Source organism: Anolis carolinensis, chromosome 4 (genome assembly GCF_035594765.1).
Source record: "Anolis carolinensis isolate JA03-04 chromosome 4, rAnoCar3.1.pri, whole genome shotgun sequence".
NCBI classification, from domain to species: Eukaryota; Metazoa; Chordata; class Lepidosauria; order Squamata; family Dactyloidae; genus Anolis; species Anolis carolinensis.
Window position 1 is genome coordinate 211,055,606 of NC_085844.1, and position 16,711 is coordinate 211,072,316.

A 16,711-nucleotide genomic window follows, 5' to 3' on the forward strand; every position below is an offset into this window, starting at 1 on the left:
CACGTGTGTTAAGAGTACAGCTGTTTATTTGAAGTATTCTAACACACTTTCCTCTTAACTTCCATCTAGTGGGAAGCTTGTTTGCCATCATTACTGATGATCTCATAGTTCTGGATAATCTTCCAGACTGTCTCAGTTATTCTTGTGCTTTTGTCGGCAAGTTTTGTTCAGAGGGGGATAGTCATTGCCTTCCTCTTGGGCTGAGAGAATGTGATTTGTCCAAGGTCATCTAATGGATTTCCACAGCTGAATGTATATTCAACCTTTATCTCCCAAAGTACTAGTGTAATGTTCAAACTTACACACCACATCAGCTGACAAGATGGTGTATACTTTACTAAAGAGAAATAGGGACCAATTGCTCTATTATTATCTTAATTTTCGTACTAAGTTAAAACTTGACTCTTTATTAATGTTTGAGGGACTAAGGGATCATGGCCCAAATAGGTTGTGTAGTTATATCTCTGTGCATCTGATTTTTAAATTGTTTTTCATGTTAAAATTGTGGTGTGGTTTTATAATGCTTAATTTTTGTTGTTGTTTGTGCTGAAATCTCTTGAAATCAAGCAGTGTAGAAATATTTAAATAAAAATGAGTATGAAGCAACAGTGTTTGATAACATGAATGGCTCAAATGTGAATAGAATGCTCACTGCCAAATAGAGACATGAAAGTTGTCATTCTAATGTGTAACAATTGGAAGAAGAAACATAGGCTTTACATACAATGAGATTCAGATGCTCATGAACAATAATTTGGTAATTGATCTAAGAAAAACATCTATTCCCCAATATCAGGCAGATTGATGGTACATCTGCATATTCCATATATTTTGCAGTAGAATGTTTTGGAAGTAGTGTTTTGTAGTAAAGTGTGTTGTATGATAGGGAAAATTAATGGGAGATCTCCAGCATCTTTGAGCCCTTTCACACTCTACAATCATAGCATTCGATGCTGCTTTAATTTCCATGGCACCATCCTGTGGAACCCTGGCGTTTCTAGTTTACAGTGGCACTGATATTCTTCACTAGTAAATTCTGAGTACACCTCTCTAAACTGAAAATCCCATGATTCCTTAGGTTGCTACCATGGTAGTTAAAACAGAATCCTAAATCATTAATGGTGTGGTATAAACAATCAAGATAACATTTCAGACGATGAGGCCAGGAAATGTGTCCCTTCATTTATATCATCTCACCATGATTGGCCAACCCACATAGACTGAAAAATGTTTGCACGTCATTAGTGGAAGTCAAAATATAAGAGGTCATAAAGTGTATATAATTAAGAGCTATATAGCTGATATAACCATTAGACAGAATGAGGCAAGTGATTTACGATGTCATGAGAGGACATCAAAAAAGTTATGCTTGTAATAATTCTCCAAGAGAGAAGTGCTTGTGGAATTTATGTCTTTCAGATCACAACAGTCAGAACAGCCTGCATATTGGCAGGGCCCTCAAGTAGCAAAATACCTTTGACCAGTCCTTTTATCCAGGTACTTGTGAGACTCCTAGAATGCCTCCTCCAAGGATCTATTCTAATAATGGCTCAGCTTGTGGTAGATATCGGTAGAAAATAGAGGACAATTTGCAACAAATTGGATTTCATGCTGAATTATTCTGACAGCATAAAACTATGCCAAAGTATGAGAGGGAGCAACTAGGCTGTTTCATAATTCACTCCTTAAAGGTACATTAAGTATACCAAAAACAGAACCACCATTTTGGGAAGTATCTGAATACCAGGCTTTTTACTTCATTCATGCCTTCCCTATAAGCTATCCCAGAGGTGCTGAATAGTGGTCGTCCAGATGTTAAACACCATCTATCTGCCATCACCAATGTGGAGGAATGCCCCAAAACATCTTGAGGACCATATTTCCACCTCCCTGGGCAAATCAAAGGTAGAAAGAGAACTATGCTAGCAGGACCTTAAATATATTCCAACAAAATTATGGTTATGATGTCAACAATACAGTACTAATAAAGAAACTAAAGGACAGTCAGAGACAAAAAATTATTGAACAGAAGTGATGTTTATTATGAAATACAGTGAGAACCAAATCCACCCTGATCACTGAACCTACAGTTAGTTGCTAGCATATTGATAGCATATTGTCTTGCTCATAATGGCTTGACTTTTAAACCACTGAGTTATGCTGTTGTAGGCAGAGTTCACAGAACAAACAGCTTGAACCCAACTAAAAATTAGGCTGTAATGCTTTATGCACCTACCTGGAAGCAAATCCTACTGCATTCAATATGGAAACGCTTCTAAACAGAAATACATATACTTGTATAGTAAGTTGTATTTTTATGGGACCTGGGACCCAACAGAACTATTGCATTGGTTTCAGTAAATTTCAGCTACAATTTAGGCTGAGCTGAAACAGGAAGGTGCATTTGTGGTGAACAATTATTCTCACTACTTTAATAACATCCAACCCCTTGGCAGTTTTTCAGGGAACCTAGTTAGCATGATTTGGTGTGAGAGGTTCCTGCAAAGAGAAACCTATTGATACAGCCTACACCCCTCTTCTCCCCATTCATCTTCAATAGTCCACCCTCCCATTCTCATTATTCAGATAGCAGCAAGTTCTTGTGAACCTCTTCACAGCCCCCATACTTTATGTATGTTTTCCCTTCAAATCGGCCCCCTTCATCTTAGTGACATCTTCAGGGAGCCAATAATACCCGACTGCATATGACAGACACTCTTCTGCTTTGTACAGAAAGTACCTCTGACTGAGAAGTACAAGAACTCATTCTGGCATCCATTAAGGCATAGCCACAGCTGAAACATGACCCAGTCAAGGGGCCAAACGTATTTCCATACTGTCAAAGCTGCTGGTAGAACCTAAGGTTTTGATATATGGAGGCTAGGAGATGCAGAATAAGAATAGGACATAAGAATATTATGGAAATATATTTTCTATTTCATATGTGTCAGCTTTCCCATCCACCAATCAGAAACAACTTTTTAAAAAATGAAATTGAAAAACCCCATCCTGGAAAGGCACCATGGGCAGGTTGATGGATAGATATGTTCCCCAGGCAAATGGTCCTGCAAAGGGGAAAAGTCTGAAACGAAGGGATGCAGAAGAATTTCAAGTGGTCCAGGCCATTGATTTAAATGGAGATAAGTCGTCCCCAGAGCAGCTTATATAGTTAGATCTGAAAGATACAAGGTAAACATTAGGCTAGTGGAAAGTAATATTGGACTGGGTTGTGTACAGCTGGCCCTCCACATTTGCAGGTTTCACCTTTGTCTATTTTATTATTCACGAATTTGATTATGGTTTCTCTAGGAATCTCTGGCGTGGGCTGATCCATGAGGTCAAAAAGCGTCAGAGGCAACTGAACAAATAAACAAAGGAATCTCTAGGTTCACCAGTGAGAGGGATTGACTACAGGCCTGTGCTGGCCTGGAGCACATAGAAAGCACTTTCAGTGAATGTGGAGGGCTAACTGTATTTGAATGTTCAAGCTCAATGTCTGCCTGAACCAGAGGCCTAAATTAACATCAGTACATATACATAATGTCATATTAACAGGCAGCGTTCTTTAGTAATTAAGTCCAGTAGAAAAAATAACTCAATTCCTTTTCCTTCCAAAGCAATGTGGCACTCATTCCAAGCAGAGGAAATAGTTTCATGACCTGACTGACTTCCTTTGGCCCTTACCCTGGTTTTTCTTCAGGAATCATCGGATCGTGTTCCCCACTGATTCTGTTGCATGGAGCTCTCAATTCTCCGAATGTCCTGCAGGTTGACACATTATGAAATCTGAAAACTTATTGATATGTTCACCAGTTTACTGTATTTTCAGAAGAGCTACTCCCTCCAGTGGTGAAAATATCTCTTCACCAGTAATTATATACTTCTGTATTCATTCTCCAAATAGGCTCTGTGGATGTCATGGAAGCATTGCTATCATAGGTTTTAATGAGAGATCATGCATCAACAGTGGGAATCGAGCTCATGAGCTCTTTCTCTATTCTTTCTCAGTTGTTCCACTAATGACTAGAAGTACTTAGGCCAGGCATGTGCAAACCTATTAGGAATTGTGGGAATCAAAGTCCAAACACCTGGAGGACCAAAGTTTGCTGAGACCTGACTTAGGCATACTGATCCCTCAGGATTGTAGTGTACTTAATAACTACCCTTTTCTGTCCTAAGGCAGTGGTTCTCAACCTGTGGGTCCCAAGGTGTTTTGGCCTACAGCTCCCAGAAATCCCAGCCAGTTTACCAGCTGTTAGGATTTTCTGGAAATTGAAGGCCAAAACTTCTGAGGACCCACAGGTTGAGAACCACTGCCCTAAGGCAACATCTAAAACTCTGTCATCTTTTGGTGTTTATATACAGAACATTAGTTGACCATTTCAGACACTCATGCTGGAAGCATTAACTGTGTCCTCAGAAACAATGAAACCATCAAGTTTAGTTTATGAATGTGCTGAAAATTACTTAATTCAATATTAATACAATTAAAATGGACTGAAATGCAGAGCCAGAATGATTATTCTGTACAAATCATACAATGGAAATTGCCCTAACTTCAGTATTTTATGTTTCTGTAAATTTACATTTTAAAGGAAGCAACAAGAACAGCTCCATGCAAACAGTTTGCCTCAAGGTAGCAGTGTTCCCACACACAAAAACTAAGTGCTTTAAAGTAATGGGTCAATACAGTAGACTCTCACTTATCCAAGCTAAACGGGCCGGCAAAAGCTTGGATAAGCGAATATCTTGGATAATAAGGAGGGATTAAGGAAAAGCCTATTCAACATCCAATTAGGTTATGATTTTACAAATTAAGCACCAAAACATCATGTTATACAACAAATTTGACAGAAAAAGTAGTTCAATACGCAGCAATGTTATGTTGTAATTACTGTATTTACGAATTTAGCATCAAAATATCATGATATATTGAAAACATTGACGACAAAATGGCTTGGATTATCCAGAGGCTTGGATAAGCGAGGCTTGGATAAGTGAGACTCTACTGTACTTGTCATACCTTGGTTCCTTCATCCTTGCCAGGCTCCTGAGTTCGACTGATCCAAAGATTGATGCGAGATGTGACACCTCCAGGGATTTTCAAACTCTCCTAAATCACAAGGAAATAGAATAAAACTGCGAAGTGGAAACAAATTAAGGTCAAAACTACAGCATGGAAACAAATGTCTTTTCAATGATGGAGCATCCTAACCCAAATGTGATAAGGACTTTCACTACAACCCTCTGTGGGACATGACATGTGCAAAATGTGGCAAAATTGCTCTAGATATTATTTGAGAACAAAAAATTATCAGAAATATTGGGAAGGGGGGAGGGCTAGAGGAGGTATTAAAATAGTCTTCTGACTACACATAGCCCAGAAGTGTTACTTTTTTCATTCCTTTTCTAGACCTAGTGACCAAGGTATACATACACATGGATGGCATGCACCCCGCTTTCAGTTATCACATGTTGAGAAGGGATGCATGGCAGGGCTAAGGAGGAAAGCAGAGATTATCCTTAAAACTTAAAAAAGATGACATTTCTAATATGGATCTCCTATGACACAACTCTGAGCCTCAACAAATGTTTAGAGCTCAGAGAAAAACTGCCTAGATCTTACTTATCAGTCTGCAGAGATTCCCTAGCTCTTGGTCAATCTTCTATAATGTCTCAGAAATAAGGTTACAACTGCTAGAGCTCCAGAAATAAGCTTATATAAGTTGAGTGTTTAATATGTAATATTAGTATGATGCCAGTTTGAAACAACCTAGAGGGTTCCAAGGTGAGGCAGGGAAAGAATGTAAGATAAACTGTTGACAATGAAGTACTGGCAAGGAAACACAATGCTCGCAACCAACACGTGAGGAGAAATGCCTGAGGGGCAAGGGGAGATGAGAGCAGATATCTTCAGAACAAGAAGAAGGAACTTCATTACCAGGATGAAACACATATCTAATTAGAAACAAAAAAAAGATGGGAATGATAGCAGTCAAAGTTTGCCCAACTGGAAGAAGGGAAAGACGGAATTGAAGAAGGAAAATACTCTAGAGCACTGTTTCTCAAACTGTGTTCCTCCGGGTGTTTTGGACTTCAGCTCCCAGAAATCCCAGCCAGTTTACCAGATGTTGGGAATTGTGGGAGTTGAAGTCCAAAACCTCTGGAGGAGCAGAGTTTGGGAACCACTGTTCTAGAGCAGATGTATTGGTGGTCAATCTCCTCTCCACCTCTGCACAACCAGAAATGATGCAGAATCACTTCTGGCTAGTTTTCTTTATTTTGGGGGTGTAGGGTCAGGTTTTGGGAGAGGTAGTGTGAGGCATGGGCATTTCAGGTGCTTTGGAAGGAAAAACTTTAAAAAATTGAGAGAAGTTTGGGTAACTCTGGTGAAGTGTTATAAAATCAGAGAGAGAGAAAACACATACGTGGATCAATAATCAGTTCTATCCAATTCTTCATGTGGAGGAGCCTTTCTGAAAACACACCCTCCTTTATCTCTGGAGACCACAGCAAAGAGCAGGGAATGGCCAATTGCTCAGAATTCGTTAAACTGCAGCCCACAACATTTCTCACCATTGGCTTTGCTGACTAGAGCTGATAGGTATTTGTATTCTGATAATATCTTGTGGGTTACAGGTTATTGCAAACCCAATTCTAGCATACATATAATCCAGAAAACTGATCTCCCTGCACTCCAATTCACATGGTGAGCCTCCAAAAACAGAGAGAGCTCTCTTCCTCAGAAAGTGACCTGCCATGATAGAACCAAGATATCCCATGGCATATTTGCCTTCAAAATTTAAAGTTGCTAGACATGCTCATGCAATTTTAATAAATTTGTGACAGAATGGCTAGCAACTTCATTGTGGCATCTTCCTCCACTCACACATTATCCTAGTGTGATAATCCTTTTTATGTGCTTCAACTGATGAGCATCCAAATGCCTTCAAGCCCTATCATTTATTCTATGCATAGACTTTACCTTCCGGACAAGGGTGGGAGGATCAGCCCTGCTAGGAACATTGGCTTCAAAGATGCTTCGCTTGCTGGCCACACCTTCTGCAGGTGGTTGGAAATTTCTCCGAGCAGAAGAAGACAATCTAATTGAGCCTGCTCTCTAGGATGAAAGAAGGCAAACAGATCACAGGAGAAGTTCAGATTTTATAACTTTTAGAAGATGACAGTTGTCTGAAATTTTTGAGAAACCCTTTCTCATTCAGAAAGAGAAAATTTGCACATATTCTTTACATTCCCAGTGCAGAAGCAAATTTCTTCTCTTTTTTAAAAATGTTTAATTGATGCATATTGAGAGACACATTTTCAACCTTTCCCATTTATCTTCAGAACAATCCTGCAAGGGAGATCAGGCTGATTGAAACTAACAAACATTTGCTCAAAAAATTGTTATTGCTGCATTTATATCCTGATTTATTTGTCTAAAAGAAGTCCCAAAGCGGCTGACAAGCTGTGTTTTAAAACAGTGCGGGGGGGGGGGGGGGGTTAATTGGCTGTCCTGGTAGCTTCCAGGAAAGCACACCCTCCAACTCTCCAGGTTGGCAAAGGCATCCCTGTTTAACCCGCTGCTGCCTCACTTTTTCACATGCTTTTAAATTTCTTCCTCCTCCTTTTCCTTTCATCTTGGGCTTCCTTCCATTATTGGAAACAGAGTTCAAAGAGCAAAAGCAGTTTGCACTTAAGTTAGTAGGAAGAAGAGGAGGAGGAGAAATCTTGCCCCCACGATATGCTCAGGTAGAAAAGGAAACTGCTGCAGCCTCTCCTAGCTTTGGAACAGAAAATCCTGTGTGGTTCCAAGCTACTTCTTGAGGCAAGCAAAAGGCATTGTAAACATACTTTGTATAAAGCAAGGAAAGAGGAGAGTCCTGCCTTCCTTAACCAGATCTCCTTTGAGATCTGCACCCCTGCAACTGTCCTGATTTTCATCCAAAAAATGTTGAGAGGCATGAGAAAGGCAAATAATCTGTACTTGTTAGAAAAGAGGTACCTGGAGTTGAAAACAACCAAGGGAAGGGCAAATGCAACCCCAAGGCCCCACTTTACCTACCCCTCTTTCAAAGAGGCTCTTTGCAAAGACACCATGACCATCTCTATTTGCCACACAAATACCTGCACTGCAGATGTATATTTCTCTAGCTTTTCCTCAAGTTTAGGTGTGCTTGCTGGGAGCCTCATGCTGGCACTAGTGAAGGTAAAGGTAAAAAAAAGAATGTGAGTACATTAAATGCAGAGGCAGGGGGAGAACACAAAGATTCTGTAAGTGACAATGATCTTTACAACATCCATAATGAATGAAACTACCACTATGAGTGCCTACATTTCAACATTTCCCACTATAACAATGAGGGTTGAGATCATATTTATTTATATCCAATCTTTCCCCCAGGACTAAAAGTGACTTACAAAGTTCAAAATAGATTAAGTTTTAAAATATCACATCTTACAAATGTTAAAAATCTAGTTAGACTAATAATAAATTTCAAAGTTAAAAACCACAACAAATCAACAATCAGCCCTCAAAGATCTTCCAAAACAAAAAGATCGCCACCTGCCTAGGAAGGATGAGAAAGAGGGCATGAGTTTAATTTCTCCAAGAAGGGAGTTCCAGAGCTCCTACTAAGAAGGTATCTCTCAAGTTTTTACAAAATGGTCTTTTGAGGGTAGTAGGACAGAAAAAGGACCTCCCCAGATTTCAAAACACAGGCAGATACATAGGGGAGAATGTGGTCCTTCAGATAACATTAAACGTGAGCTATACTAAGGACCTCAGTAATTAAGCAGGAAGGGAGAATAGAAAAAGCAAGTAAGTGGGGCAACTATATTTTTCCTTACAGATGATGGATTGTAGTATGGACTGTTGAATGCCCAGCTTCACTTGGCCTAGCTAGCCTTCATACTACTATGTCTTCATCAACACTTTGAACAGTGCCCAGAAACAGACTGGCAGACAGTGGAGCTATTGTAAAAACGGAGTGATTTGTTCATGTCCACTGGGGACCTTTGTCTGCTCATTGCTTATTCTATGTATGTATTTAATTAGCTCCCATTTTATCTGCCTTCATTTCCCCATATGGAAAAGCAAAACACTATCCGTTGCTTAGCATTTTAACAATCAACCTAGCCATGTTCAGTGCCTAAACTTTTCAAATTTGGATCTCCCCTCTCCCTTTCTCTCTCCCCACTCCCTCTGTTTTAGTGGTTCTCATCCAGGAACAGGCAAGCTGCTGCCAGACTTTAGTTCCCAGGAGCCCCAACCTGCATAGGCAATGGTCAGGGATTCTAGGTGATGAAGTCTATAAACATCCAGAGCTTCCCTGGTTGAGAACCACTACTCTGTGTATCAACATTACTATAATAATATGCATGTTTAATATTTGTTTATTCCCAGAATGACTGTGTGGGATAGATATGGAACTGAAACACAAACATAATGAGCAGTTTCTCACAGTTAAGCTCATTTCAATCCTCATGGTTTCAAATAGAGGAGATAAGTCCATGTTTAATCTTCAGATTGAAACCAACATCATCCAACTTTGGCTGAACCATAAGCATTTTGAAACCCTGGCTGGATTCTAAATAGTCCTTTCTACAAAGAGTCTCCATTCCCAGATATCAACTGATTCCACATCACTGTCTTTATATTGCTGGCAGCAGGTGAACTATTGTCTGTTCATGCCAGTTAAAAAATAAGCTACCAAGGCTGTTGTAATGCTGAAAGAAAAAAAACAAATTGGCTATTTGTTGCCCTTCTCTACCTTTGTCCCTTTTTTCTGGTAAGGGCAAGAGGTTTTATGTAAGTTAAACATTTACAACCTTTATTTAGATCAGTAGTGATTTAAATCACTGGCACTATTTGTTTTGTGGCAATACAACAAGATAAAGTTTGCAACAGATTTTGTAGCAGGTGCTGTCTCTTATGACTAGTGTGAGAACTGTATCCTTAAAAATAAACACATGCACACACACATTAAAATTCATTTAAGAAACTGAAATAATTCTGAGAATTACACAAACTCAGAAGCTGAAGAAAGGCAATATATTTTACCTTTCATTTCTTACTGCCAATGCAATTCACACTATCATCTTCCCATTACACAGAAAACAGTCAGCAAGGACAAAGGAAATGTGAATTAGCTTGTCTTAGGCCAAGATAGGATCAAGTAGACCCTCCACCTCATCTATCATTTTTTACACAGAATCCCAACATTCTTCATAAAGTACCTGAAATGTCCACAAGAAAAAAAAACTCCATAAAATACCATTAGAGGTGTCATGAGGATCTTGAAAGACATTAAAGATGCGCTATTATCAATTCATTGTTGATTAATTTGGTTTGTTTTTTTAAACCCCTCTTTCTTCTAGGGTTAGACTGCATGATGACTTCCAATGTAATCCAAAAGGTTCCAACAAATGCATGAAAAATTATACATATGATAATACTATTCAGACACAGATTGAAATAGCACATTCACATTAGTATAAATTACCTTCTGCTTAATCCATCATCCTGTTTGTCTTTTCTGGAGACCACCTAGAAACATAGGAATAAGAAACTTGAGCTCTCTATTAGAAGGAATTAATTTTGTATGCAGGATTGATACATGGCCAGGAGAAACTTTTCAGGTGTGGAAAATTAAGTATGGAGACTCTCAACTAGTACCTGACCCAAACACCTGACCTGTCCTTGGAGTTTTTGATAGTTTGTTTGGAGAGGGGCTATCGAGGAGGTCTCATATTAAATTAAAACTCGATTTTAAAAGTTTCACCAAACTATACTGAATATGAATATGATGGAAGAATAGAAAACAGAAAACCCATTATTCAGGCTCTTACCCTGAACTTTCTTTCCTTCTTCTTCTCTTTCCACCTATTATCTCTCAGCTCAGCTGTTCCATCCATAGCCAAAAGCTCTGCTCCAATGGCACAGTAAAGAAGACAATGTAGACTTTTCCTCTCCTCTTTTATCAAATTGCCTTGACTACAACAGAAGGCATCCTTGTCTGACCATCCCAGGAGAGCTGCTGCTGGCCAATATTAAAGAGGGGCTCCAGTTGGAGTCACCACTAGGCTTAAGTGAGCCAGGTATCCTCCCACTGCCTTGAGCTCTTATCATATGAGCTTCATCTGTGCCAAAATGACTTCTTCTGCTTAACTTTTAAAGACACGGGCGCCTATACATAAATGTATAGCTGGTATGTATTCTATCATGGTGATTCTATCACAAGGTTGTTTTTAAAGGCAAACTAAAAGAGACACACCACATCTTTTATTGTCAAAATATTTGTAAATATTTATAAATGGAACTCAATATTTTTATGTTCACTGCTTGCACATATTTGGTGGCATACATATATTGGATGAAAAGTAATGAAAAACTATAGTACAGTAGACAAATGACTTATTAAATATTATTCTTTTTAAAGGAATTGTAGAGGTAACTATAGACTCTTACTATTGAACGATGGTATGTGATACACCTGAAAATAAATATTCCAACCTAAAAAACAATATTCCCAATGATTACAGAAGTCATAGAATTCTACAAATGATCTGTAGAATTGTTTCTGGAATTTTAAACAATAACATAGTAAGTATATATCCAGGTAGGTATTACATCATTTTTTTCTTGCATAACTAATAGAAGAACTACAATAGGAAAAATAAGCAAAGTCCACTGATAAAATGTAGTTGTATCTCCTACGTGAGCTGAACAGTTTGCACCTTCAAGGGAACTAACACGATACCAGCTCATTGCCAACTGATGATGATAGGACAGAGACAGATCACAAAGCAAAAACCAGTCACAGAAAAGAGATTAGGATATCTGGACTGGAATGTGGTGCCTATCTGAAATAGACTCTTTGTAAGTGGGTTTAAAATATGTCTATAATGAGCAGAGCTAACTAAGAAAGGACTGGGGAAGCCTAAATACATTAAAGGCACCCTGTCTTATTTTGGAAGCTAAGCGGGGTCAACCCTGATTAATTCTTGGATGGGAGACTGACAGAAAATACCAAGTGCCGTAGGCTATATTCCAGAGCAGTGGCTCTCAACCTGGTCTCCCAGGGGTTTTGGCCTACAACTCCCAGAAATCCCAGCCAGTTTAGCAGCTGTTAGGATTACTGGGAGTTGAAGGCCAAAACATCTGGGGACCCACAAGCTGAGAACCACTGCCTTAAAGAGTACAAAGTGAAGTACCTGGTAACATTATGTTCCGAGGAAGGAACTGGTACAACTACCTCTGAGCCTTGCTTTAAAAAATCCTATGAATTGCAGGGGGCTTTCATAGGTTGACAGGTGATGTGAAGGTCCCTAAACATGAACACACTATTTTTCTAAACCAGAGGGTCTCAACCTTGGAGGGCCCATGTGCTGGATGTGGCCCTCCAAGGTCATTTACCTGGCCCCCACCTTAAACATTAGACTTAGGGTCACCCTAAGTCTGAAACTACTTTAAGACACACAATAACAACAACCCTAATTAACTTGACTATCTCATCAGCCAAAAACAACCTCACACTTCCCATTGAAATACTAGTAAGTTTATGTTGGTTAAAATGGTTCTTCATTTTAGAAATTGTATTGTTCTTTCATATTTTTTGCACTACAAATAAGTAGTAGAAGAAATGATTGTCTAAGAGGTCACAAATAATATAGACGTGGACACTTAAGCAGATTTCAACTATTCAAATGGTTATGTTCAACACCCCTGGCATCTTCTCTGCAGAGAGCCCTTAATGGAAATACCATGTGATCAGACTATTTTGTCTTTGTGTTGTCGAAGGCTTTCATGGCTGGAATCACCGAGTTGCTGTGAGTTTTTCAGGCTGTGTGGCCATGTTCCAGTGGCATTCTCTCCTGACATTTTGCCTCCATCTGTGGCAAACATCTTCAGCCTGAAAAACTCACAACAACCCACTATTTTGACCTTTTCAAATTAAATACCTTTTCTTACTTTGACAGTTAATGCTTACCCGGAATGAGATGGTTCTTGGACTGATCCGTTTGAATGAGCTACTGTAAGAAATCAGTGGCCGGGAGCATAATAATGGAACCTCAGATTCACCCTGGCCAGAGGTAGGACTTGCAGTCTCATTATCCAGTTTTGGAATATTTCTTTCTGTGACCTAGAAGACAAATATGAATTAGAGGACAATAAGGCAGGATTAATGATAAGAGTCTGGGGATAAACTGTTACAGCACTTTTACTATCATGGTTCCATACTGTGGAATCTTGGGATTTGAAGTGTGGGGGAAAGTATTTAGAACTCTCTGCCAAAGAGTTATTGTGCCTTGCCAAACTATAAACCCCAAGATTACACAGGATGCAGCCATAGCAGTTGAAATGGTATTGAAGTGAAGTGAAAAATACACCTAATTCAAAGTGTTCTTGACACTTTAATAGTGTCAAGAACTCCTAGAATACAATTCTATACAATGTATTTATTTACTTGTGAATTCCATCAATTCAATGGGGCTTACTTCTGATTAGAAATATATTGGGTTATACAGTATATCCAGCATGTCCTGTTTGGTGGAAATATCTAATCTGAGCATTTGTACAAGTAACATCTAGAGTGGCCAGGTGCACAAAAGAAGAGTCTGGGTGACTTTGGTAGGTCGTTCAATATTGTAATTTCAGGTGTTCTAACAGGGACTATCTACTTTGATATAGTAGAGTGATGACATAATGGGACGCTGGCATGGTGTCAAGGTAGGGCCCGCATAACTCACTACTTGCTACATCTGTAACTCTAACTACTATGGCCATGATCCACATAAAACAGAAGAAAAAAGTAGGTTTGGGACATTGTGAATCAAATGTTGAAATGAGATGGTTTCAATATGGCAGAAGTGCAAAACAGCACTACGACTGTCCACACTGTGTGATAGTAGACAGCCAAGAAATCATGATTTAAAAGGCACATACAATGTAGGATGCTTTAATAGCTGACTGGGGAATCTCTGGACTACCAAAGAAACAAAAGTAACAAAAGTATGCGATATTATAAAAGAACCATTTTTTATGTAATGGCACTTGGTCATGTTTGCTCTCTGTATTTATTCTTTCCTGTCTGCTGATTTGTAATTTCTCCACTCTTCATAAAGTTCAAGAGAAGATAGAGAGAGGTCTTGTACTGAGCAAGAGAACAGAGAGGGGAGTAGGGCATATTTTTTTGGACAGCAGTCATCAAGCAATTTCATTTGTCAAACAGCAGGATCTTTGTCTCCCCCTGTTTGGATTATAATGCCTCAAAGAAGCTGACCTATGTTGCTGCTAAACCATGAGTAATGTCATAACATAACACCCTCCCTCATAAAATATAGATTTCTCCCCAAGTCCTTCCCTACTAAAGGCAACTCTGCTTCCATAGTTGAGAGATGCTGCCATCTTTGAAAACTGAAAGAGATCATAACACCAACTTTTCTGTTTTTACCCCATGTGTGCCACACCCCATGCTTGCCTGAACATGCATTTTGTTTTTGTCTCAGCAGCCTTCTCTCCCATAAAGTAACAAAACCAAATACCTGAGGCCCTGAGGCAGAAGTAGTTATGGAAGTTTCAATGAAATTCCTCACTCTTGGTTGAATTTTCACCTCAAGCCGGCTGATGCTTTTTCGCTCCAAGGAAGCTCGCTGAGGCTGCTTTGTGGCCACCTCATTCTGGACTGAAGCTAGTGTTGGAGACACGTGTGAATTCAAAATTTTCTCTTCCTCTTGAAATACTTCATCATTGCCCATTGGACATGGCTTCTCTTCCCAATCCAAGTTTCCATTTTTCTCCAACACTGTGTTTTCTTCCTGATCCAGGTTTTTCTGCACCTTCAATATAGTCTCCTTTTTTTCCTGAGCCAAGTTTTGCTGCTTTTGTTCTACAGTTTCTTTTTGCTGAACCTGGCCTCCACATTTGTCCACTATTGGATGTTTTGGCTCTTGGATTAGCTCAGAAGAAGACTTTGCTTTCTGCTCAGTAGGTTTCTTTTCAAATCTCTTGATACTCACTGTCTGCTTCTTGGCCTGGTTGACATTATTTAACATTTCCACTCTCCTCCTTACACTGATCTCTTCCTGTTTGTCTTCCACATCTGCCAGTGTCCTTTCATTTTCCACCTTTGATTTCCCCAGTTTTAATGGCTTTGTCTCAGAGGAACTGCAGAACCTAGAATAAAAAAGAAAATGGTGATCTTCCATTATGATATATGTCATGTCACCTTCTTCATGCTACGTAGGGTCCTTACACCAAAGACCAAGATTTGACATCAGAAATGTCAATATTCAAATGCCAGTGAGAGAACACACCAGTCTGTTGTTGCTGCTGCTATTGTTGTTGTTGTTGCTGATGATGATGACTGCGATATTTATTTATACCTGGTTTTTTCTTAAGACTGGGATACAAATCAGATAGCTGTGGCTCACCTTAAGGTTATCATTGAGAAAAATTTCAAAGGGAGTTGGAAGCAGGAAACTATTCTTACAAATCATTATGTTTGAATCTATCACCAGCTGTCTAATTTGGGTAGATCTACACTGTAGAATGTATGCAGTTTGACATTGCTTTTAACTTACATGGCTTAATGCTATGGAATGCTATGGAGATTTGTAATATGGGGGGGGGTTGTCATTTTTTGACAGAGAATGCTAAAGAGCTTATTAAACTATAGTTATCAAGATTCCACAGCAATGAGCCATGGCAATTGAAGTGGTGTTAAACTGCATTAATTCTACAGTAGATGCACTCTTAGAGTAACAGATTTTTAAATTTTAATTCTGTATAATGACTCTGTCACAAAGCTGCTGGAATCACTCCACTTCATTTGGAGTCCAGCTCCTCTTCCAGCTGATCACATGGGAGGAAGCGTGTAGCACACATGGAGCATGCAGCTTCCCATTATGGATCCCACTGGCAACACGGGAAGCCTCCCATGTTGTCATGGCAGTAGCATACACTGGCTCCACCCTCCTTTACTCATGGAGCTGAGCCAGTGTCCTGTGATGGGAGCCAGTTGGCTTTGTGGATGACCTGGGCTAAACTGGCATATGCCACCAAATTTAGCCCTTTGTGATAAGGTCATAAGTTAGATGGCATCCTAGTGCCAGGATATTTGTGTAATCAACAAAAGCTTTTTGAATGACTAGTGCTAATAAGGTAATTGCCACTGTCAGTTATTTTCTGTATCTAATTTTTTTCTAACCTCGTTGTCTTCAAACTCATTCCTATATTTGTGGGCTGTATATACACCGTATGACCTCCCTATCTATGGGGGATACCTTCCTGAACTAATGTGGAAACAAAAAAAGTTGTGCATAATAACATATACTATTGAAATAAACAACTCCTACCAGAAGTTACTACAGAATTATGTTGGAAGACATAGAAATTTCCTCAGGAAGTATCCTTGCTTGGGTTTTGTCAGAATGACTCTAACGTAACTTCTAGCTGATGTATACCATAGAATCACCTTGAGAATTCCTAGAGAAGACATATTTTGTTGAATGCAGATACGGGAAGACACAGATACTGGTATCACAGGTATGGGGGTCAGACTGTACCTGAAATTATGGATCACGATTTAAGCATTTGATGAAGTTGATATTGTCTATGAAAGCTTATGATAATACATTTTTAAAAGATCTATATGTCTCTTGTTTTAATAAAAAAGAAAGCTCTCAACACCTTAGAAACAACACATGG

The 16,711-nt window shown here is 39.2% G+C and overlaps 1 protein-coding gene across 3 annotated transcripts in view; it reads right to left on the reverse strand.

Annotated features, from left to right (window-relative positions):
* Window positions 1–2,018: 2,018 nt before the first annotated feature.
* Window positions 2,019–16,711, reverse strand: part of lad1 (ladinin 1) — a 34,251-nt gene continuing 19,558 nt past the window's right edge. For all 3 annotated transcript variants that reach the window (XM_008109878.3, XM_062978695.1, XM_062978696.1), the window contains exons 3-10: window positions 14,548–15,178; window positions 12,993–13,145; window positions 10,506–10,549; window positions 8,128–8,200; window positions 6,986–7,120; window positions 5,024–5,113; window positions 3,685–3,762; window positions 2,019–3,175 (exon numbers count right to left, since the gene is read on the reverse strand). In XM_008109878.3, coding sequence (XP_008108085.2) covers window positions 3,697–3,762; window positions 5,024–5,113; window positions 6,986–7,120; window positions 8,128–8,200; window positions 10,506–10,549; window positions 12,993–13,145; window positions 14,548–15,178 — 1,192 coding nt within the window. In that variant the 3' untranslated portion in view covers window positions 2,019–3,175; window positions 3,685–3,696. The remainder of the gene's footprint in view (window positions 3,176–3,684; window positions 3,763–5,023; window positions 5,114–6,985; window positions 7,121–8,127; window positions 8,201–10,505; window positions 10,550–12,992; window positions 13,146–14,547; window positions 15,179–16,711) is intronic.